The 25,534-nt window shown below is 41.5% G+C and overlaps 1 protein-coding gene across 1 annotated transcript in view; it reads left to right on the top strand.

Annotated features, from left to right (window-relative positions):
- abca12 (ATP-binding cassette, sub-family A (ABC1), member 12) overlaps positions 1–25,534 on the top strand; it is a 106,577-nt gene that overhangs the window by 59,130 nt on the left and 21,913 nt on the right. The window contains exons 37-51 of the mRNA XM_072686225.1: positions 17–151; positions 1,732–1,904; positions 2,012–2,184; positions 3,553–3,771; positions 4,936–5,132; positions 6,972–7,129; positions 7,681–7,917; positions 9,173–9,317; positions 9,747–9,993; positions 12,785–12,874; positions 14,855–14,954; positions 16,679–16,806; positions 18,586–18,673; positions 19,500–19,605; positions 21,588–21,642. Of these exons, the coding sequence (XP_072542326.1) occupies positions 17–151; positions 1,732–1,904; positions 2,012–2,184; positions 3,553–3,771; positions 4,936–5,132; positions 6,972–7,129; positions 7,681–7,917; positions 9,173–9,317; positions 9,747–9,993; positions 12,785–12,874; positions 14,855–14,954; positions 16,679–16,806; positions 18,586–18,673; positions 19,500–19,605; positions 21,588–21,642 (2,251 nt within the window). The remainder of the gene's footprint in view (positions 1–16; positions 152–1,731; positions 1,905–2,011; positions 2,185–3,552; positions 3,772–4,935; positions 5,133–6,971; positions 7,130–7,680; positions 7,918–9,172; positions 9,318–9,746; positions 9,994–12,784; positions 12,875–14,854; positions 14,955–16,678; positions 16,807–18,585; positions 18,674–19,499; positions 19,606–21,587; positions 21,643–25,534) is intronic.

Here is a 25,534-nt window from a genome sequence, read left to right as displayed (position 1 = left end):
CGCATCCGTGTCTTAGGTATCCAGTGGAGCAACATGTACATCTCCCCTGTGGCTGGAGATACCTCCTCATTCGGTTGGCTCTGCTGGCTTCTCCTCATTGACTCTCTAATCTATTTCCTTCTGGGCGCCTACATCCGCATGGTATTCCCAGGTATGCACCCAATCCCTGCTCGGCTCACATTAACTTGTTGCTTGCTGTTGAGAACTTCTGCAAGAACCTCTGCCCATCATGGAACATTAGTACATACCTATAGTACATTAACTTTTATCTGGGTCTTAAACCTAATACTGGTCCAGTTCCTAACTTTAACCTCAATTCAGAACTTAAACATAACCTAGTCCTAAACCTAATCCTGGTCCAAAACCAAATTCCCATGTGTAGTTTCTCATCGAAACTCATGGTCCTAAAATGTATCCTGGTCCTGATCTTAATCTTAATCTAAATCCAATACCTGAAGCTAATCCTGGTCTTAAACCTAATACAGATCCTAATCCAAACCCCAGCCTTAACCTCAATTTAAAACCTAAACCTAAACCCTCACCCTTGTCTTAAACATAATCCTAACCTTATCATAAATGCAAAAAATAAACTCTTATACTGCTTATTTAATAATAAAGGTGTAACTCTAACCCTCACTCAAACCTTCGCTCTGGTCCTAAACCTAATCCTGGTGTAAATTCTAACCCCAGCCGTAACCTTAATCTGAAATCTAAACCTAACCCTGGTCTGAAACCTAATTCTTTTTCTACTTCTAAGCCTAGCCTTAATGTCAGTCCAAAAACCTAAACTCTAACCCTCACCATGATCCTAAACCAAATCATGGCCCTAATCCAAACCCTAACCTTAACATGAATCCAAAACCTAAATTGTAACCATACCTATGGTCTTACACCTAATACTGGTCCAAATCCAAAACCTAAATTCTAACCCTACCTACGGTCTTACACCTAATACTGGTCCAAATCCAAAACCTAAATTCTAACCCTACCTATGGTCTTACACCTAATACTGGTCCAAATCCAAAACCTAGCCTTCACCTAAATACAAAACCTAAACCTAACCCTCATCCTCTTTAATGTAATCCCGGTCCTAATGTTAACCCTAATTTAAATTCAATCCAAAAGCTAAACTCTAACCCTCACTTTGGTCCTAAAAGCTAAATCCTAACCCTCACTCTGGCCCTAAAAGCTAAACTGTAACCCTCACTCTGGTCCTAAAAGCTAAACTCAAACCCCCACTTTGGTCCTAAAAGCTAAACTCAAACCCTCACTCTGGTCCTAAAAGCTAAACTCAAACCCCCACTTTGGTCCTAAAAGCTAAACTCAAACCCTCACTCTGGTCCTAAAAGCTAAACTCAAACCCCCACTTTGGTCCTAAAAGCTAAACTCTAACCCTCACTCTGGTCCTAAAAGCTAAATCCTTGTGCAATACCCAACCTTAACCTCCAAAATCTAAACCTAATCCTGGTCCAACAGCTTATTCTTGTCCTACTTATAACCCTAACCTTAATGTCAGTCCAAAAATCTAAACTCTAACCCTCTACATGGTCCAAAATCAAATCAGGTCCTAACCCGAACCTAAACCCCAACTTCAATCCAAAACCTATTCTAAACCTCACCGCTAACTCTTTACCCTAAGCATTAACCCTCACACAGGCACTAAGACTAATTCAGCTTGTAGTCTTAACCCCAGTGCTCGGTGAGTTGAATGAATATCCTCTCTTGGTTCAGGGAAATATGGTATCCCAGCTCCATGGTACTTCCCTGTTCTCCCATCCTTCTGGAATGACCTGTGTGGCTGCTGCAGCGGAGCACCGAGGAAAGTTGGCCGAGGGCTGCTCTTCTCCAACATGATGCAGGACACCCAGAGGGGCAGCAAAGACAAAGGAAAAGGTACACAGGCGATGGCCAGGCAGTTTCAGAGATGGGATGGATGGTTGCAGTAGAAGGATAGATTCTGTTTGTCTTCTCCATTTCATCCTGTCCTTCTGTGTCTGCAGATGTGGGAGACTTCCACACTCAGGGAGATGAGGAGTTCTCCAACCTGCCGGTCGGTGTGTCCCTGCAGGGCCTGACGAAGACCTACGGCAGCAGGAAAGCCATTGAAAACCTGAACCTGTCCTTCTACGAGGGCCATGTCACCTCACTGCTTGGCCACAATGGGGCTGGAAAGACCACCACCATGTAAGAGAAAGCACAGTGTCATTTTAGATGTATGAGAAAGCCGTGTGGTTAGAGACAATCTAAATGACACTTTAGGGAAATCATATATTATGTTATTAATAAGACATTTATTTATCTATAATTAATGTAGCTGTGAGAGAGTCATTGAGTATCAGTCAGTGGATTAAATAAATGAGTAGATACGTACCCTGCTTACTGATACAGTTCAGTTTGTCATTCCTTAAAAGCTTATATACATTTTAATGGCTATGGGTAATCAATAACTTATTAATTATGCATTAAATCATTCATATGCAACCCTTAATGTAAATGCTACCTCAATATGTAGTACAGTGTGTTTGTGTCAAGGTCACAACCATTAATATTTAATCAACAATCTTTAAAAAAAAGCTGGTACAAAGGGTTATTTAAGCGTTGCCATAGAAGAACCGTTTTTGCTTCAATAAAGAAGCATTTTTGCAGCAGAGATTTGTGTTAGAACTCTTAAATTAGTAAACAATCTTTATATCGACATCTTTAAAGCTTCTTCAAAGTACTTTACACACTTCCTACCAATCTACCTGTAACTGTTTTACTGTTTTGATTTTTTTTTGTAGTTAATGTAATTTGTTTGTTTACTTATTTGCAAGTTTATTAATATTGTTCTTATTTTTATCTTAGTTAATTTAATTGTTTTATTTATCTATTTATTTCTTTTTCATTCTGAATTATTTAAGCTGAGCTTCATTTATTTCTTATTTTTCTTTCGTTTAAATGGTTCAAATCCCAACCCATGTAGTCTGCCATCAGCAGCCGAAGCCTGAGAGAGCACAATTGACTTGGCTCTCTCTGGGTGGGTGGATGTCTCTTTCTCTCTCTCCACACATTTACATGTTTGGCATTTAGCTAACGCTCTTATCCAGAGTGACTTAACTTATCCAAGGTGACTCGTATTACAGAGGTGGGCCAATGAAGTGTTAGGAGTCTTGCCTAAGGACTCTTATTGGTGTAGCGCAGCACAGTCACCCAGACCAGGAATCGAACCCCAGTCTCCCACATGGTGTGGAAGTTCACTGGCAGATAGTGCTGTTATCTATTGCACCACACCAACCATACCACTTCAGTGTGGCGCTAGCTGGCACGGACGTCTACTAGCCGATTTATTAGTGTCACATTCAATTTAAGTTCTTTATTTAGAAAATATTTTATTATATACAAGTTTTATTGAGTGTTTTTTTTAATCAAAAATGTTTGTTCTATGGTATCAGAGAACCCTTTGTAGCACCTTCCTGAAGCATGAAGGACTGCCCCTTACTTAAACTTTAATAACTGCAGTAAGTTGTTTGTTGTATAATCTTTGTCCTGAGAACATGCGTTTGTGTGTTGTAGGTCCCTTCTCACCGGACTGTTTGCCCCCTCCTCTGGCTCAATTGAGGTCTATGGGAAAGACATGCAGGCGTTTATTGACGACGTCCGCAAGGAGCTGGGCGTGTGCATGCAATATGATGTCCACTTCGACCACCTGACTGCCAAAGAGCATCTGATGCTGTATGGTCAGATCAAAGCCCCCCACTGGACGAAGCAGGAACTGCAGCAACAAGTGCGCAAGTATGTGTCCTATAAAGGCAGGGCGGCAGTACAGACTTGAAATGTTTTGCCTACTTCAATGTTCTTGTAAGGGACCACCCAGGCAGCTCAGCAGATCACAGAATATCTAAGTTAATTACTTCTGGTAGACATTATTACTCTCATAACCTAAGCTCATATCTCACAAATGGGAAATTTTGTGAAAGAAAAAAAAATCATAGTTTTTAGATTTTAATCAAATAGTCCAGGAATGAAGAATACAGTAAGCCTACAATCAATGTTGGAGCATTTCTATTGGTCCATTGTCATGAAACTTTCCCACAGTGGGACGAAAAGCTGCCATTTTCAGAATGGTCCAGTTCAGGGGTCCTGGAGAGCTGGATTAAACTGTGTGTCTGCAATAACTGTAGACTGTATAGTAACTATGTGTAATAACAGGCTATTTGTAATAACAATGTAACTACAAGTGATGTATTCTCTATTACAGAAGGAGTACTGTTTACAATTGTTTATAATTACTATTTACAATTACAGTTGTGTATTTACAGATGTGCATCAACTTTAGTTTTGACTCATGCAGTTACACAAGAATAAATCAAGAGCTGTAATGCAATGCAGTAGTTTATATAGGTACCACTACCTTCATCTTATTACACATTTATATGTGTGCTATAACCTTACCAGTACATCACCAGTAGTTACACTGTTAGTGCTTGCATTACTGATGTGTAATTACACATTCATTACACAGAAACACTGAATATAACCAGGGGAACCATGCCCTCTGATCTAACCAGTAATAAAAAGCTCTCTGATCTTACCAGTAATAAAAAGCCCTCGGATCTAACCATTAATACCCTTATTACACATTTATAAACACATTATAGAGCATATTGAGTTACATCTATTGAGATATTCTTGTGAAATTACAGGAGTTGAAACTGAAGGTGACACACGTGTAATTACTCAAACTGTACTACTGTAATGCATCTGTACCAGTGTGTACATCACCAGTAGTTACACTGGTAGTGCTTGCATTATTGATGTGTAATTACACAGTTATAACACAGACACTGAATATAATGTGGTAACAAAGCCCTCTGATCTAATCAGTACTAACCCATCAATTTAGGAACACATGAAACAACACCATTCAAATGATTTTCCTTTCTCCACTGTTCTCAGGATTCTGGAGGAGACAGGAATGTACGCCCACCGTCACAAGCGTGTGGGAACACTCTCAGGAGGCATGAAGAGGAAGCTGTCCATTTCCATTGCTTTTATCGGCGGCTCTCGCCTGGTGGTGCTGGACGAACCCACTACAGGCGTGGACCCCTGCTCACGGCGAAGCATCTGGGAAATCATCCTCCAGCATAAGCAGGGTGAGAGAGAGAGAATGAGCGAGAGAGAGAGAGAGAGAGAGAGAGAATGTGTGCACCACTACTGAACCCTGCAGGCTTTTTGCTCTTATCGGGTTTCTGACATCCCATCTGAAAATTTAATTAAGCGCTAATGGATTTTCTCAAGGTGCGTACGGCCGTAGAGGAAACAAGAAGGGGGGAAATGCCTCAGCAGATGTAGTAATGAGCGATTGTTATCCGTTATCACATTTCTGGTGCTTAATTATGTCCTTCTGAGGCAGAGAGACAGTTTGTCTCTGATTGGGATTTAAAGCACAGAAAAAAGCTCTGGCTTTGACAACTCTTGTTCTACATCTGAACATCTTTTCCTTCTTCCCTGCAGTTTCTCTTGCCCTGTATTCTTGCTATAATGGCAGTATGTGCATCATTTAGGGCCCCCTAGCAACAAGGTCCGCGAATATACTTTTTTTTTTTTGGATGTTAAAAATGGGTTTCACAATTCGAGAATGCTAATATTTTACACAGTGCTGTGAAGCTTTTTCAGACGTCAGACGACTGTATGAATAGTGTTTCTCCAGAAAGTCCAGTTTTCCATTTTGAGAACCTAGTTAAATTTTTCATTTCACCCAATTTGGGAGCTCCCATCACTAGCAATGCCCCCAACACTAGGAGGTGAAGACTAGCACACATCTCCCGCCTCTATTCCAACTGCAGCCAGTGCACTCGAAGTAAAGCGTGGCTCCCCAGCTCCGATAAATGTCCTAATAGACTAACAGACTGTGCTGACCAACAACACACTACGAGTAATGTGTAGAGGAAGTGCCATTAACCCACCCCTGAGAGAGCACGGCCTGTTGTGCTCCTTCTGACTCTGGCTGCTGAAGGCAAACAGCATGACTCGAACCATTCTCAGATCATAGTAGCAGCGACTTCATGGTATCTATTCAGCTTGTTGCATGTTTACCTTTAACCTTCAAATGTATTACCTTCAAATTAAAGATGTAGAGTTATTTGTTTTCTTATATTGTAATATACAGAACAATTATACAGTATTATACAGAAAATATGAGCTGATTGAAATAACAATACACACTGAGTTGAGCCTCAAAAACATCAGTAAATAACCTGCAGCTGAAATTGCTTAAATATTGTGTAAGATGTTTAGTCTGTTGCTCTGACCCCTAGATCTGATTACTGTTAATTCCCAATTGTAAAGTTAGGACTCCCCCTATCACATGACATCCCCAGACTGGGAGGCTCCTCACACTTAATAAGCAGCAGTTAGACTGTAGGGCCGGCCTAGAGCGGTAAAATTACCCTACATAAAAACACAGTTCTGAGTAAATTCACCTTCCTGTTCTTTTTTTAACACAGAAATGTTCATGGTTTCACAGCTCCAGAGTGATGTAACTGTCTAACTGCCTGCTTGTCAAGAGACTCAGGAGATCATAAGTTCAAATCCCATCAGCACCACAGCCCTCCATGTTTAGGAGTCTGAGAATGGCAAGGCACACCATGTGATAGGGGGAGTTTTAGCCTGCAGACATGAATAAACAGTCAACAGATTGAGGGGTCGGAGCCACAGACTGAATATCTTACACAGTATTTAATCAGTTTCAGCTGCAGCTCATTTACTTTTTTTGTTTTTGAGGCTCAGTTCAGTATGTATTGTCCAAACTGAGATGCAGAAGTAAAAATTGAAGTTAGGAGACATTTGGACTGAACTATGTTTAGTTAACCCAAAGAACCCTCTGGAAATTGGTTATTGTATCATTTTAACTTGATCTGACTTAAAAAACAATGTTCAGACACCCTATCTGCAGTCTCTCATCACACAAGTCTTGTGCTTTTTGTGTCCAGAACGCACAATCATACTGTCCACCCATCACCTGGACGAGGCTGAGGTCCTCAGCGACCGCATCGCTTTCCTGGAGCGTGGAGGCCTCAAATGCTGTGGATCTCCATACTACCTGAAAGACAAGCTGGCTCAGGGCTACAACCTCACTCTCACCAAAAAGGTTGTGTGCTAAAAGAAACTGTTTACACTTAATTACTTTAGTTTTTTGATATTTTAATTTTAGTTTAGCCTCTAGCTACAATGCTAAAGAACTGGAAATATGTAAGCAGTATAGCTAAAAGAGATATGATGCTGGAATGATGCTAATTGGTGGGATCTAAACATCCATTTCTTTTTAGATTAACTACTTTACCCCACGACTTTTGCTAGGAAGCAAAATTAGCAAAGCTTGCCCTCCTAACATGTCTTGGCTCATTTACTCCATTTGGGGTAAACTGTGAATTGTGTAAATTTGATCTTCTGCTAAAGTATTGCTTTCAGAAGCCTTGTGGAGTAAAGTGCGCTTCCACTTATTTCCACCGGAATCAGCATTACAGTAGTCTCTGAGCTTTGATGCCAATAGCTCTTAGATCTTCAGTCCACATCAGTGCAGCACACCATGTTCTGTAGAATATTTGAGAACCTTTTCATGAAAAATGTATATTTCACCTCTTCGCCGCAACAAGTATCTCTGCTCCAGCGTATGTGAAGTGTTTTCCGTCGGTTCCTCAGGTCCAGCCGCCCGATTCTGAGGAGAAATTTGACAGCGAGGAGGTGAAGGCTTTCATCCTCTCGCACATGCCTGAGGCCCGACAGAAAGACGGGGAGGTGGGCGATGTAGTCTACTGTCTTCCTGCCTACAGCTCCCAGAATGCATCTGCCTACCGTTCACTGCTTACTAGCCTGGATAGGAACCTGGACAGTCTTCAGCTGGGCTGCTACGGCATCTCAGATACGACCCTAGAGGAGGTGAGAGAGAAGCCTGAGAGGCCTGAGATGATGATTCTTAAAGGCGTGTTAATCTGGGCAGTGCAAATATATATAACGCTAAAATTCCAACTAATAATAATATTAATAATAATACAATAAGGAGTGATTATACATGATTTTCACTTGTAAAAAATACTGTTATTGCTGAGTAAGTAGTCGAGATCTTGTGAGCTAGTATGAAGAACAAAGGTAGGTTCCAGGTCGGTCCCCAGCCTTACATTTACTTCCATTGAAAGTTAAGAAGTGAATGAAATATTTAAAAAATAATATACATAATTACAGAGGTTAAAAAAATCTCATAAAATGTTTCTCTTTGGCATCAATGGCCCATGGAGCACCACTGTTAGGCCTTTGAAAGGCACTCAATGTGTGAGAAGTCCACTCTTGGTACACCTTCACTGCAGCGACTCTAGAACATCTCACAAAGTTAGCACTTTCAGAGATGCTCCCACCGGTAACCTCTTAGTATACCTTTTTGTACATCGTTGGTGTGCTTGCTTATTTGTATTTACAGCAAACCCTATCACGTGGCATACACACACGCACACACACACACACACACACACACACACACACATGTATATATATGTTGGTGTAGCACAACAGATAACCCTACTACCTGCCACTGAGCTACCACATTATGTGGGATACTGGGGTTTGATTCCTGGTCTGGGTGACTATGCTACCCAACACCAACAGGAGTCCTTTGGCAAGACTCCTAACACTGCATTGGCCCACATCTGTAATATGAGTTACCTTGTAAGTCGCTGTGGATAAGAGCGTCAGCCAAAATGCCATAAATGTAATGTATAAGCCAGTATTTTGTGATTTCAATAAATTTTACTACATTTGTAAGCTATTAAAAATGAATAGAATATATATATATATATATATATATATATATATATATATATATATATATATGTTGTGTGTGTGACATGTACATATTTGTATATAAATACATGCTATTCATTTTTAATAGTGTGGTAAAATTGATTGAAATCACAAAATACTGGCTTAAGTATCAGCTAAACATACTGTTCTAAAGTACAGCCAGTAAATAATCAAATATCAGTTTAAAATATTGCTCAGATCGAAATATCTCTCAGCCTTCATTTAAGCCTTTACCTTTAATATTGGGTTAATACCCAATATTACGCGTCACTAACACCGATAATGCACAGTACACACATATAGCAGAGTTTCAGGTCTGTTACTTTACGTTTTGCTCCAGGTCTTCCTGCAGCTGACTAGAGACGATTTGGAGCAGGTGGAGGACAGACCGTGTACTGTATCCGAGTCGGTGCAGGAAATGGCAGCTTCCAGGGACAGTCTGCAGGACGACATCAACAGTAGTATGTACTTTGGAGAAAAAGCCAGTAAGTGCTTTTGCTTTATTTACTCACCATATTGCATTACTATCTTAACAGGTTGAAGCCTTTTTTGGGTCATTTGCTGCAAAGTACCACAGAGCATCGCTGAAAGTTTTCTTTGGTGGCATAAAAGCACAGCATCAGTCTTTAATTGCAGTTGCATCTTATGCTGAGGTAACAGCGTCCTTACATGCTGACCCTCCTTTATTGGATTGAAGGGAAATGTGTGGCGTAATTGGACCTGCAGTGTGTGAGTGATGAACTGCAGTGTGTAAATAATGGGCTGATGAACTGCAGGCTCTAAATGAACTCACGAACTACAGTCTGTAAATAATGAACTCGTGAACTGCAGACTGGATCTGCAGTGTGTAACTGGTAATCTGACGAACTGCAGTGTGTTACATGGTGTGTAATGCGCTCTGTTCTTTACCGCAGGTCTGACGGGTAACTCCACGGTGAGCGGCTTCGCGCTGACGGCCCAGCAGGTGATGGCCATCCTGGTGAAACGTTTCCATCATTCCAGGAGGGACTGGAAGGGCCTAATCTCACAGGTGCTGCTCCCTGTGCTGTTCGTTATCGCCGCCATGGGCCTGGGCTCCATCAAGAGTGACCTGCAGTACTTCCCTGAGATGGAGCTTTCTCCAGCTCTGTACGACACTGGCAAACAGTATTCCTTCTTCAGGTGAGCTCACAAAACTGCTTTCAGCACTGGAACAATAGGGCTGTGTATTAGGAAGTACCTGGTGATGCAATACGTATCACGATGCAGGAGTTACGATTCAGTGTATTGTGATATATTGTGATACCGGAATTTTAGGAAAACTGCCATAGTATAAAAACACCATTACATACAAAAGGTCTGAGGAAAAGGAAAGTAGACTTACCAATCAGAACAGTGGTCTCTGAAAGCAGAGAACAATACTGCCATCTAGTGGTCAGGGTTTAAACACAACACAGAATGAACCACTGCCTGACATCAATCTGTACATTTAAACTAATAATTAAAAATAAATACTGGAAAATGTAATATCACAATAATCAGTTGTATTGATTGTATTGATCCACACCAGGGTGGAACGACCTGTATATAATGTTTCTTAACATTAGAATAGCCTAGATGGTCATTTTGATCATATTAATGCAACAGATGCAACAGATAACACCACTACCTCCCACTGAGATACCACACCATGTGGGAGGCTGGGGTTCGATTCCCGGTCTGGGTGACTATGCTGCGCTACACTGATAAGAGTCCTTGGGCAAGACTCCTAACACTACATTGGCCCACCTCTGTAATATGAGTTACCTTGTACGTCGCTCTGGATAAGAGCATCAGCTAAATGCCGTAAATGTAAATGTAAATGTAAATGTTTGAGATATAATAACTTTGAAAAAAAACATGCCCTGATCTCTGACTTTTACTATATTAGTGCATGTTTTAGTCCGATATTATCAGATTAGTATTTAAAAGCTAGAAAAAGTTCATTTTGAATGTTTGCAAAAAGGCGTCAATTTGCTCTGTTATTCCAACATGTCTGTGGTTACAATAGCAATGCATCTGTGCCTGTTATCCCTCAGAAAATAGCTGAGGTGAAAATAAACTGACCAACAGGTTCAGATTTACTCCTTCTACCAAGTAAAACAACACAATCAGAATAAGCGAAACTTTAGATTAGACAGGAAAGTTCACAGAAATATCACAGATTATAGAATAAAAAGAGGTTTTGTGATGTTTCAGAGCCTGGCGAGCCTCTAAAGGGGGTGAGAGAGCCTCAGACTCAGTCAGCTGAGGGACCAATGACAGGATTTTGCTAAAAGAAATGCTATTCTGTTATTCTCTTAATGATAAAAATACCATCATCAAGACATTTTGTTTAGTATTTATTGAAATAGATACAACACATCTATGTACCACCTGGAATCAACTTACCTCATTCACATTAATAATCATAGTCCCACTGTATATTATGATGATATACTCAGCATATGTAAACTGTAAGCTTGTATGGTGAAGCCTGTGTTGAACTTTGATTCCCTGGATGTTAAATCATGTCTTGATTCTTTGGATTTTAAACCCTGTGTTGAACCCTGCTATAAAAATGTACTTTATTATTCTAAACAATTCTATAAAGTTATTCTGAAATCATTCATCTAAAAGCAGCGCATACCAGCGCTCCACTGTCCCAGGCCAGAGCAACAGCTGATCACTGAGCCGAGTGAATGCAGCGTGCAAGTAAACCAAAACTCAAGCTGTTTGTGACAGATGACACACAGCAGTGTGTGAGAGCTGTACGCCGAAGGTCTAAATTGGAAGTGTTGACTGCGAGGAGTCTTGTCGCCTGTCAGCCACTCAGTGTGCACTTTATCCGTCTCGTTTTATTAGGTCATAAATCAATAAATAAAAGTAACATTCTTGCGTCTGTCTTTTATTGACGTATTGCATTGCAAGAAATGCAGCTTTCGACTGTTTCTTCTGTGTTATTCTGTAAATAAGCATGCAGACTTCAACCGATCGCTATTATTATCACAGCCGTTCCAGTAGGGATGCATTTCCAGCCTTTCTAGTGTTAACAGAATATTAGGATTCAGGCTCTGAGTGGCTCAGCAGTCTACCCACTCTGACCTGGGGTTCGCAAGTTTGCCATCAGCAGCCGGGGTCTGGGAGAGCACAGTTGGCCGTGCTCGTAGATATAGCTTTCTCCCACTTCCTCCCACTTTTAAGCGATGTTGGTTGGCACAGGCGTTTTTTCCCCAGGCTTTTTTTCTCCGAGTTGCCGCATCGGCAGCAGTTTGAAAACAGGTGGTGACTGGCTTCACATGTATCAGGGGAGACATGTTAAGTCTGTACGCTCCTATTGGGCTCCTGTTGGGTGGCTGTTGGGTTGTGGTTTTCCCCAGGCTAGTGTCGGGAGCATTGCAAGTGCTACGAAAGGGCTAGGGAGTACCAAATTGGGAGAAAACTGCAAAAAATGGACACACAAAAAATGTATTTAAAGGATGTTAAGATTCATTAGGCCATTTAAAGCTGCTTTGATGTGTCAAATGATAGAACACGAATGCAAAAGTTGATAACAAGTACTGATAAACAGGAGAGTTTGATGCTGATGCATTTTATTAATGTGCAGACACTTCACTTACTTAAATGTAAATTGAACGCACCATTTCTTCAGTGTGTATATACTCCACTGTGTTTTCTATTCAATCTACTGACCCTTTCCCTCATCCAGAGTCAAAAATGACTTTATTGGTCAAGTACACTTTCATATATGCAGAATTTGTCTTGGTAAAATTGGTGCTTATGTTAATGGCCTATAAGAAACGCAAATAGTAAACAAACAGCAGTGAATAAACACAAGATAAAGTCACGCCTTAAATCCGGCTTTATTAAATGAAGGAGGTCTCACTCTCTGTGCTGCAAGCTGCACTTTGCTTTTCTTAGAATGATGATACAGTGATGCTGTTTCTTTCCACAGTAACCAGAATCCCAACTCCTCTTATCTTGTGGATACCATGATGTCATATCCAGGCATAGACCACTTCTGCGAGGGCAACCCCAACACTGAGTGAGTATCCTGAGTCAGTGTGAGTCACAGCAGTGGAGGCCAAACTCCATACATACATGTACTCCATATCCATATACATATTTCATCTGTAGATGATTGTGATTGGTAATACTGGTTCACATACATGTGCATTTCCTGAATATTTACATGTAAATACATAATTTATTGCCTGGAAAAAAATTCCCTTTTAATTTCTAAAATATGCATTTTTTTTATCAAATTAATTAAAAATTAATCTAATTTATCTGAATATAAACTTCTGATCTGTCAGCTCTGAAGATCCAGCCACTATATGAGATGTGTGGACAGCAGTGAAAAAAATGGGTTATTTTAAGAGAGGATATATTTGATAAAAAAAAAAAAATAGTGAGGTACGCTCTCGCAAGAACTGCATAATGCTGCATAACCCGAGTCATATTTGTGTAAAAACCTGTAGTATTGCTCTGCCACCTCAGTCCACATGCTTCTTTATCTTCAGATGCAGCTTCTGTATCTATCACAGGGGGCGCTCAAAGTGCGATTAGAATTTTACAGCAGTGGTGTAAAAGCGAATTACACTCCACATCTGTAGGGGGAGCCCGTGAGCCAAAAAAAAGTCTGTAACCACCAGCAGTTGCAGTTGTGTTGTTTGAGGTTACCTCTTCACTCTCATTACTACATCATTCCCTTGTTAGTTTCATAGTAGTTACCTGCATAAATGACACTAGTTACATAACAGCAAGTCTCAGAGTCCAACACTCACACATTCTCGTCTGTGTCAGTCAGTGATATTGCTTTGCCAACAAGGCCACTTCAGCTGCTGTAGCTGAATGGTCTTGAATCTGAATGCTGGTCACCTGTCAGTGGTTGGTGATTCTGGAATTCAGCTGACCTTCCTGCTAATGTGAGCTAATTTAGAGGCTCTTTCTAAGAGCGACCACACAGAGCCAACTGAACGGGCTTTCACTTGCAGGCTGGATTCTTGCGTGTTTAGTGGATTGATCCACTATATGGCCGAATGTTTGTGGACACCCCTTGTAAAGAATGCATTTAGCTACATTACGTTGCACCGATTGCTGACACAGTTGTGCTAGTCACTGTAGAGAAATACTGCCAATACATTAGGACTCTCTGGAGCAGGTAAACATGTACCTATTGACACCATGCTGCCTCTAATGCCAGGTGTGGGCTAGTAGAGGGGTATAAAGCCGCCCAGCATTGATCTGTGGAGCAGAGGAAGAACTGTGTTTTCTGGAATGATGGTGCTTCATCCAGTACTTTTGGGATGAGTTGGGAATGTGGTGATTGATTAACATCCTGACCTCGCAAACGCTCTTGTCGCTGAATGCAATCTAATAATTACAGCAATGCTCATCCAATGTCTAGTAGAAAGCCTTCTGCTCTGGACAGTAGAGACAGTTAATCCAACAAAAGCAGGATCACTTCTTTTTAATACCCTCTTGATTTCAGCAGAAACAATGAAGGAGCAGGTGTCCCAATACTTTCGTCCCGTGTAGTGTATTCTTCAGTATGTTATTTACTGGATTTATCCTTTTCTTGGCTGCGTCTCACTGCAATCCTCCGCTATTTCCTATAACACTCCCTCTTTTCTTTGTGTCCCTCTACAATGCACTCTATTCAGCTCTTTCTCTCTCTCTCTCTGAAAAGCTGCTCGCATGTCATCCCTGGGTAAAAGCCCATATCGGCGCTGTCGTGTGTGCATCATTAGTATTCCATTAACACTTCCTGTTTATTGGACAGATCTCCCCTTACAGGCGCTCAGATCAGTGTTGGCACGTGTCGGCCTAGACCTTAGAGGCGCTTTAAAATAGTCCGCCCAAAAAATCCACTGAGTGTTGCTCTGTTGCTGGAATACAGATGTCAGCTAGTGTCTGTGTGTGTGTGTGTGTGTGTGTGTGTGTGTGTGTGTGTGTGTGTGTGTGTAATATAGTCCCTCTGTAAGCTGGCGAGAGTTTTTATGGAAATGTATTTTGCTTACAGAGTGTGTCGCACAAGAGGCAGTGCAGTATCTGATGGATGGACATCCGGAGGCAACGGCTCCTCTTGGTCTGGGAGCTGTAAGTGCGGCGGGTTTTCACAGGTGAGTCAGAGGGACCCTCTCTGGTCCTGCAGGGTCTCGCTACAGCGCTGTCTGCTGCTCAAACACAACTTATTAAACTCAGCAGTATTAAGGGGAAAGCCACTGCAACACTGGTACCGTCATAGGTACCATCATGGCATGTTTTATTACAAAGCCAGAGTAATTAGTAGAGTAATTAGTAATTAGTCCTGGTGAAATGGATTTAGTGCAGTTATTTTGTGGCTCCAATTTTCTAATAATAATGAAGCATCATGATAATGTATTTCTGTATAACGGATAGGGGTGTAATCATACGCAAAAGTCACGGTTTGGTTCACACCACGGTACGAGTTCGGTACCATAGGGAAAAAAAGCAACAGGACCCCTTATATGCATTAAACTAACCTAGGCTGTGTCCCAATTACATACTGTGCACTAATACTATAAGGTATCGACTACATCCTAATCTTAATAGCGCAGGTTCGGCTGGTTTGTACACAAAATATTAATATTAAATATTAATGTGATAACCCATTTGTACTAGCAGGACGTGATGTTGTGTTGCTATGGCAACATATATCACTGCAAATTCTCCTGCATTTGCTGCATTTGCACTGTTATTCTCCATTTGTTTTCTTAACAATTGTTCCAGGCGTAGGAGTAGCTCATCCCTTTCCGTTGCACATTGCATTGTGGGATAATATTGTCCATCTTAATTACACTCAAAAAACGTCAGATTTTGAATGACGAGAATGTATCTTTGATGTTTGAGCAAACTCTACTTTTTTATTTATTAATTTAAATAATTTATGTCTGATTTTCTAATTTCTACCCAATTTGGAAGGCCAATTATCCATAATAATCCCCGTTCATGTGAACTCCCCCATCACTAGCAATGCCCCCAACACTAGGAGACATGTGAAGCCAACCCCCACCCCTTTTTAACTGAAGCTGGTGCAGCAGCACTAGGTAGCCAGCGCGCTCGGAGGAAAGCCTGTGCTGAACAACATCACACCAGGAGTGTGGATGTGGACAGGAAGTGCCATCAACCCACCCCAGAGAGATTAAGGCCAGTTATGCTCTCTCTGACTCCGGGAGCGTACTCAGCTTTGACACTTTGCTCTATACTACATACTTCATGCTCAAATACTAGTTAGTATTAGTAATTCGTTTGCAATCGGGACGCACCCCTACATTTCTTTTTATTGATTTTGGACAGGCAGTAGAGCAAGTTGCAGTCTGTTCCACCAAGCATTGTATTGCGCCCCCCTGAGGTAGCTGATACAGCCTGTAGTGTATTAAACAGTAAGTAACAGGAAAGAGTCAATAAAGCAAGGATCCAGGACTCAGACCTGCAGTCCAACACAACTCTACTACATCCCGTCGTCCCGTTTATCTGTTACTCTTCTTGTCCTGCTTATTCATTCATCAGCTGTTTCAGTCATTCTAATACATTCATTGTAATTCATTTCAGGAAGCATGCCCTATGAATAAATGAGACTGTGATATGAAAGTGTATCAAAAAGGAGGATCATGCAGTAGTCAGAATGCAGACAACAATAGAAACAGCCCGAGGCACAATCTGACTCGAGCAACATTCGTGCTCTTACGCTGTCCCCAAATACCGCTGGCTCTCTTTAGCTGTGTGACAGCACGCTGCAGACGGCTGGCTGCATTTCTATTCTATTTCTTTTAAAACCCGAAGCCTTTGCCTGCTCCTTCACTCCTCCCTCTGCTCGTTTCAGACCTGCCAGAAGCCCGGATTTGACCCGCCTTATAAAACCAACCCCTCGTCCCAAATCGTCTACAACCTGACTGGCTTCAACGTGGAGAACTACCTCCTGACCACTGCCAATGACTTCATCAGAGACAGGCAAGTTGGTAGCCATGTGAAATGTGAATGTACAGAGATATAATAAAAACGATGTAAGAAAAGTGTGACAGCGTCTGAATATAATCAAGCTTGTCATGCAAAAACCTAGTTTCTCCATTTTTGCCTTTTCGTTTTCACTTTTTGACATAACTTAAAACTGGAAGGTGTCTTACACATTGCGTCAACATTTTCATGATGAATAGACCAATAGAAATGCTCCAAAATCATCTTCACTTCCATTGAAAGTTAAGAAAGAAAGTTTCTTCGGCATTTTGGACATACAAGGTTTTAACATGACTGTGACAGTATGCTATGCCTGCATTATTCCACACAGAGAGGTTATGGTAGGAAAGCAAAGTCAGGCTGAAGGGATGACTTCGGTTCAAACAGGTTCGCTGAGTGAGGACATTAGCATTCACAGTAAAAATATAATCATTATTAAATGAAACTTTTGAGAAGTTTTTGGCCTGAACAGTTTTGTGGATTTAAAGAGGTTCTTTCAGCTAGGAGAAAAAATAGTCTCTCAAGCTACCTTCTTTTGTCAGATTTATATATACAGCATTACGACGAGGGCGTGGGAATAGCGTAAATAATGCTAATAGTGCAGATGGTTCTACGTTTACGGGACTTCAGCCTCATCCCGAGTTACTTTCCAACCAAAAAACGCTCAGTTTGCTCAGACTAAGTCTGAATTCTAAACTCTATAACTCAATAAATGTTAACCCATCAATCTGACAATTACAAATGTTAATATTCTCTGAAGCAGAAGAGCGAAGCTGTTTAGCAGCATTAGGTTAGCTGAGTTTTCACCACAGACGAAATTCATATCTGGCTGACTGAAAGCCCCCATTTACATGTTTTTGCTAAGCTAGCTCTGTTACAGAGACACAGTATCAGACAGTATCAGACAGTTCAGTGCAGCTGCTGTCGGCTAACTGCTGAGCTACCGACATAAGTGTTTGCGAGAAACTTGAATGGTCTTCATCCAGGTCATCCAAACTTGCAACTATGGTGGGCTTGTTTTTTTCTCAGCTGTTTTTAGAGGGCCCCCACTCTGTGGCTGTCTTAAATGCACATGGATGAATGAGCTTATTATTATTTGTTTGTGTACTAGATGGACACAGAACATAAATCTGACACATCAGACACCGTCATTTTGAGACACCATCAACATTTTAAAATACTGCTGTACACGATATTATCGTTATACCACCTGACCCTCTTTACCACGACTTTACACTGTTTCATAAATATCACACTAAACCCTAAATGACTTTTCAGTGGATGGAGGTCTCCACATGCAAATGAACTGGATGAATGATCACACTGTTTCTTCCAGCTGACAGATACATTTTTACATTACGAGTTAGCATCAGTTAGATATTCTGTCCCTTTAGAATAATAATTACATTATGAATAACAATGTAAGGTTACCCTACAACTGGCTCCTTTGACCCTTTGACACTTCCCGTGTTACACACTCAGTCAGCTGCAGTGGACCATGCCTGATGCATGGGAATACTTTATTAGGCTATGCATAAAATAGTTAAAGCGTGTTATGCATTATTCATGCACCATAAAATGTGCATTCTCTTTGGGGTCGCAGGGAAAATAACAAAGACAAATCACGAATGCATTGTGAGGGCAGGAGGTGAATGCTCCAATAACGAAGGCTGGGAATTAATGAGAAATTAACATGCCGGAGCGTGTTTGCTGTAACCTAACCTGTGTAATGCGTTAGTGTGAACTGAACTCATGAGTAAATTGCTTGCGTCTCAGGTACGGGGGCTGGTCCTTCGGGAACGCCCTTCCCACTGATCTCGAAATGGACATTGTGGAGGTGCCTAAGAACAGGACGTTGACTAAGGTAATCACAGACACAGCTGGCTATCAAAGCACAGGTGCTAATTCACAGGCCACAGTTCATTCCTAATATGGCTCCAGACAGTGCAGTGTTGGGCTAATTAGCAAGCATGCATGCTGGGTAAATTAGGGTAAATAGGTATAATCTGACAAGTTTTCAAAGCATTGATATTTGATTAACTGACCAACATTTGCCATTGTTACTTCTGTATTTGTTTCTGCAGGGGATTTTATCATTTTGACTGGGATCTTATCAAATTTATGAAAATATAATTGTTTATTTATTGGTTTGTATTTTTTGCAAGCACTTACCAAATAAGACCAATGTATTCTTAGGTTCAGGTGTTTGGAATTACTTGTTATATTCATATTTTGCTTATTTTATACAATATATTATATTTTGGTGCATAATAATACACTGTTACTGGTAACACATGAGATTTTTGGTCTGGCTTTCTGCCATGATATTTTTATTGCACCACTTTATGCAAATCTTTTTTTTTTTTTTTCAATTTTTCACTTTTTTTGACATCTGGCAGTTGTGTACAAATGCCATGATGAATGGACCAGTAGAAATGCTCCAGAATGACTGGGAAATGAAGTATTTTTACCTTGACATCCTATTTTTGAAGATACAGGATTTTTTTTAGCATTTTGTGTTTTTTGTGCTAAAATAATACACTCATCAAACACTGCACATATAAACTACAAATGTGAGCTGATTTGAATAATTCCATACATAAATCTGCCACCATTCTGCTTTTACATTATTAAAAACCTTGATTCCCAACTTTGGTTGCTGTAATAAAACCAAGTTTCTGTCCATGCAGGTGTGGTACAACCCTGAAGGCCATCACACCTTACCTGCCTTCCTCAACAGCTTTAACAACTTCATCCTGCGTTCTAATATCCCAGCAGACCAACGACAGAAATACGGTCAGTGATACATGCACTACACACAGAAGAGAGCACTTAGAAGGCCAGAGGCCGGATTCACAAAAACTTCTCTTCTTATTTGAGAAAGAAGATAAATAATGAATCTTCCAAAATCTTCTTGGTCATTTTCTCGTTTCTTGTCCTAATTGTTCTCATAAGAAGCCTTCTAAGAACAGTCAGTATTGTTGAGAAAATACAATTATGTGTTCTTACATATTTTCTTAACTACGATGGCCTCATAGTTGTCATAGACCGTAGGTTCATGTTCAGAGTTCAGAAGGTCAGTCGCTGATTGTTCTTAAAGTATTGTTAGGTTCTATATAAGGAAACGAATGTCTTTCCAACGTCACGCCACAGTTTTCGTAATAATTTCCAAGAAGGATATTGTCCTGTGAGCTGTTTCCTCCACCCTCACTTCTAGCTCTTGTTTACTGAATATTTAACCGTTTACTGGGATCGTTTCTCCTCCATTTGATCACAGATTGAACTGAAAAAATGGAAAATTAAAAATATTTAAAAAAGCACTTTTATTGCACCTAGGACACTTAGGCTCACCTAGGCTCACCTTTCATAGCAACTATGACATGTTCATAGCACCCAGGACATATCGGCATAGTAACCCCCCCCCCCCTTGGTACATCCAATTAAGCAATGCACTAGCAATGCTCCCAAAACTAGGAGGTGAAGATACACACAAAGCCAGCCGATGCAGCATTACCGGGCAGCCAACAAGCTCGGAGGAAAGTGGCGGTTCCCCAGCTCCACCGCACCAGCTAACACAGGCCTGTGCTGGCCAATATCGACTCCACGACTCCTAACACTGCTTTGGTCCATCTCTGTAATATAAGTAACATTGTAAGTCGCTCTGGATAAGAGTGTCGGCTAAATGCCATAAATGTAAATGTGACCCCCCAGGTCATATAGGTAGCTCATTAAGAACGTTATAGTGCCTATTTTACGATTGTACTTATAGAAGCTTTTCTGAATCCAGACAGAGGACTACAGTATGTAACCGATAGGTAAGAGATGTAGGTAAACCTGAGGGATTCTGCGGATTGATAGCAGAGTTTGTATCCAAATTGAACTGACCGTCCATTTGCGTGTTCTCTGCTGACCTCAGTTGAAGTCAGAGAGTTGTCTGGGAGATAGAAACTGGAAATTTCAACACTGACCACCCTTCTTCTGCTTGCCCGCTTTGCTAGAACAGATCACATCTCAGCATGTACTAAAGTGATCAAAGCCTCTGACTTTGATGTTTTTGCTTAGCAGGCTGGAGAGAGGGTTTAGCAGAGACCTGCAGCGACCTGCAGAGCTGCGAGCTTCTCACTGATCTTGGAGCTATTAGATGTTTCTAGACATTGCAATTATTCATAAATACAAGGCAGAAACACTGAAGTGGCTGAGGGGAAGGCCATTTGAGGTGGTAGTGTCATTATTTTCACAAATGCTGAAATAGAGCTTTGCAGACATTTGAAGATCGCCTACAACTCCATGCTTTGTTGACAAATGTGAAGTCATCCATATGCTGCTGCCTCAGTCTTTGCTTACGTCTGCTGGGCTGTTGTGCAACAGCTGCTGTGCTTCCACTGTCCTAGGGCAGGGGGCAGTGTTTCCCTTCAGCAGAGGGGATTGTAATTTGTGGTGTTGAGAGCTGGAGTGAAGTGGATAAAGCAGGACAGGGGCTCCAGTCTTATTTCAGCAGCACTGCCAGGCCAGGCCTAGTGGCTCAGATTCACTAGCTGCCTCCAGGGCAAGATTAATACAGGCCCGGCAGTCAATAAGGGAAAAGGGAGATGCAATCATTCAAATGTAGCCAGTAAACTCACTGGGGCCCGAAACGGAGCATAAATCCAGCGAGGGTCCGTCAAAGCGGCCGCCCAGTGACGTGGCTGGGAAGTGGCGGAAGTGTTGTGTGAATGTGAATTGTGCATGCATTAAATCATGTCTTCTACCTCCCCACCCCCTTTTTCCCCTTTCCACAGCAATCTCACTGTCCAGCCATCCCTACCCAGGCCAGGTGGAAGATGAGGATGCCATGTAAGAATGCTTTCATTTAAAATTTTTTCAGCATTTAGGACACCTTCATAGCTCCTAGAACACTTACACAGCACCTAGGCTTGTCTAGGACACCTTCATAGCTCCTAGGACACCTTTGTAGCACCTAGGCTCATCTAGCACTTTGACACTTAGGCTCACCTAGGACACTGTGACAGCACCTAGGACATCTAGGCTCGTATAGGACATCACCCTAGCACCTCGGACACTTGGGCTTACCAAGGGCACTTTCAGAGCATCTAGGGCACTTTCATAGCACCTAGGACACCTACCTCACACCTAGCACACGTTCATAGCACATAGGACACTTTCGTTACACCTAGGACACTTTCGTAGCACTTAGACATGTAGGCTCACCTAGGACACCTTGGCAGCACCTAGGACATCTAGGCTTTCTAGGACACGTTCATAGCACCTAGGACACCTTCATAGCACCAAGGACACTTGGGCTCACCTAGGGCACTTTCATAGCACCTAGGACACCTTTGCAGCAGGCCTCCCCTTGGGTGGATGAGACTGCCAAGCCCCAAAATCAGCAAAATCAAAGTTAGTTGGACAAACAGCAAGGCACTTTCATAGTACCTATGACACTTAGGCTCACCTAGGACAATTTCATATCACCTAGTAAACATGCCCTAGGCACTTTCATAGTACCCAGGGCATGTTCATTGCACCTAGGATACCTTTGTAGGACATAGGAAACATTCATTGCACCCAGGACATCGCCATAGTACCTAGTACACTGTCATAGCATCTAGGATATCTTCATAGCACCTAGGGCTCACCTAGAGCGGATGAGCCTGCCAAGCCCCAAACTCAGCGAAGCCATTTGGAAGACCAGCAGGGCAAATGCATTTGGATTCAGATAAGTTATGCAAACAGTGCACCGCCATTTACATTCTACTGATGCACTCAGAGTAATGCAGTCTGACTACTGTATTTACTCCTCTTTGATCGCTTTAAATGGATTCTCTCTGAGCTTGGGTTATCGATTACGGGCCCAATATAATATGTGACCGCTCTCAAGGTGGCTCAGAGGTTAATTCATTCAGCACCGCCTTCCGAACTTAACACACCGCTTGCGCCTTTAAAGACTGCCGCTTAATTTGGAAGCCGAGCTCTGCGAACGCCGAGCGCAATTATTTCACTTTGCCGACTCGGATGAGGCTGGCTCAAAGCCTGGTGGGAGAGGTGTCTGAGGATAAGGAGAAAGGTGTGTAGGAGGGGGGAAAAAGAGAGAAAGATGAAAGCAGGGAGAGGAGAACAGCTGTAAGATAAGAAAGTCCCAAAACCCTTGATTAAGGGTGGAAGGGTTTGTATTCTCATGTGTCTCGTGTTTCCTAAAAGATGGTTCAGTGTTTGAACTGTTAAAAGCTATATTCACCCAACAATCTGTGCGCTGGGACACTGCTGGAGGATCTGCATCTGGAAGGCATGATGGGAAACAGGTGCTGGTCCAGACTCATCTCCAGTCGCCTTTGTAATTGCTTTCGTTAAGATAAGAAAGGTTCTTTAAGAAGAATTATACCTTTGACTAGGGGTGTAACAATACGTGCATTCTTACCGAGTGTTCACAGTACTCCCTGCTGGTACACATGTCAGATATAATCCCTGCCCTCTTTTCCACTGCAGGGCCAAATGGTTACTAAGGCAGCACTGTACCATTCTGCGCTGGTGCAGACCCCTTAGACCAGGCCCTCACGGCGTCTCGTAATAATGATGCTGTAGTTTCGTTCTTTAGTCATGCACTACAACTAAAGGCTGATGTATATACCTAATGCTAGCTAACTTCATCTGCTAGCATCGTGTAACCTGCATCATGAATCACACTTGTCTCGAACCATGCCAACGTGGCCATTTTATAGTATGTAGTATCCAAATAATGTTGGAATCCACTTTAACAAGTCTGTCCTAAATGAACTCAATGGGGTTTACGTGAGCGTGTGACTACTTCAGCATGCAGTTAGCACTATGCTAACAGATAGCTATAGCAGTGGTCCTGAAATAAATGAAAAGTTCAGGAAGCAGAAGCCGGGGACCTCGAATCACCAGGTCTATGATTGGTCCAAAGAATTTGTGTCATAATGTGTCATGATTCATTTGCATAAAGCTGAGAAAATCTCAACACCATTTGTGGATTGGTTTGGTGCAACAGATAACACCACGTGGGAGACTGGGGTTCGATTCCTGGTGTGGGTGGCTGTGCTGTGCTACACCAGTAAGAGTCCTTGGGCAAGACTCTTAACACTACATTGGCCCTCCTCTGTAATATGAGTTCCCTTGTAAATCGCTCTGGATCAGAGTGTCAGCCAAAGCCATAAATGTAAACGTTGCTATGTTGCAGACAAAATTATTTACTTGTAGAAAATAACTTGTTGTGCAGTCACCTGCTTTTGTGAACGCATGGTTAAGCTACAGGCTTTTAGCAAGTTAGCAACATGTCATGTTCAGCTAGTAGCTTAAGCTGATTGGTGGCAATGAGAACATGACAATGACAATGATACTAGTCTTGAAGATTATGTCTAGGTCATGATTCAAGAAGTTTTTAAGCACATTTGTGACATTGACCACGATACAGTCTTTGTACAGAAAGGTCAGATGTGTCTTTGAAGCTCTTTCATTGAAGCTCATGTTCAGACAACTGTCAGGTAGATCTGATCTGTTCATCAGAGGCTTTAGCTCAAACGTATGAAATGTACGCCATTTATGCAGCTCTAGTGCGCATAGTCATTAAATCAGAAGTCTCTAAATCCTGCCGCCAAATCCAGTTTCAGTAGATTTCTTAGATTCAAGTGATTATGATCGTACTAGAACTTATAACAATTAAAAATAGATATAATAATAATATAAAATACAAGCGATTTTATTAGTGCTCTCAGACCTTTGGACCCCACTGTATATACTCTGATCCTAGGTCCTCCTGGATTAAAACATGTATAAACCTGCTCAAAGTATGTGTAGGAAGTCTTCTGTGAGGATATGCAGCTCTATTGCTCGCTCACCAAATTTACATAAATTTGAGACTTCCAGCCATATCTTGCCATATCAAGGTATGTAGGCCATTATTACATGCACACTTTGTATGGGTGCTGTGGAAAGCAGTATGCTGTGCAAACCTCGCAAATCTAAAAGAAAAAAATACATTTATAATAATTCTAACCAAGATAATAATAATAATCATAATAATAATTACTGGTCTAATGATTGCAGATTTTGTGCCTGAGACACTCTTAACACTATCAAACTGACTAATATTTATAAGAATTGATGACAACAAAGCTGCTGGAAGTGAGGAACAGGTGGTTTGTGATGAAAAAACTATAATTGATATTTCAAATAACAGATATTACACATCTGTGTTGCTTCACAACTATGATGATTCATATTGATTTGACTGTTTCTGTCTCATTATGCTAATTTAATTATAGGGAGTTCGGCTAAAACCATAAACCAGACTAAAACAGCAGAGCTCTGCTTTAAAGAGCCTAAAATTGTCAAATAATTGCTCACTAGACCGGCAGCCTATTTCTTCATCATTTGCTAAGTGAACTTCAGTTCTACTTTACTTGGCTACTTTTAAAAGAAATGGTGAAAAGGCCTCAAGGGAGCAACTAGGAGTATCCAGTTGGTTCAGGGATTTGAACCAGCAACCTTCTGGTTGATGGCTCCCCTCTTTTGCCACTTATCTGTCATCTGTCAAGTGTTGGATATGTTAGGCAGAAAGTGAACAGTCAGCTCTTGAAGTTGAAGTGTCATTGAATGTGATCCATGGAGGCTCTGCCTCAAGCTTACAGGATCTGCTGCTAATGATGAACCACAGGATGTCTTCAGAGGTCTTGTGGAGTCCATGCCTCAAATAATCACATCTGTTGTG

The sequence above is a fragment of the Salminus brasiliensis genome, chromosome 8 (genome assembly GCF_030463535.1).
Source record: "Salminus brasiliensis chromosome 8, fSalBra1.hap2, whole genome shotgun sequence".
In the NCBI taxonomy this organism is placed as follows: domain Eukaryota; kingdom Metazoa; phylum Chordata; class Actinopteri; order Characiformes; family Bryconidae; genus Salminus; species Salminus brasiliensis.
This window is presented reverse-complemented; position numbering and strand designations above follow the sequence as displayed.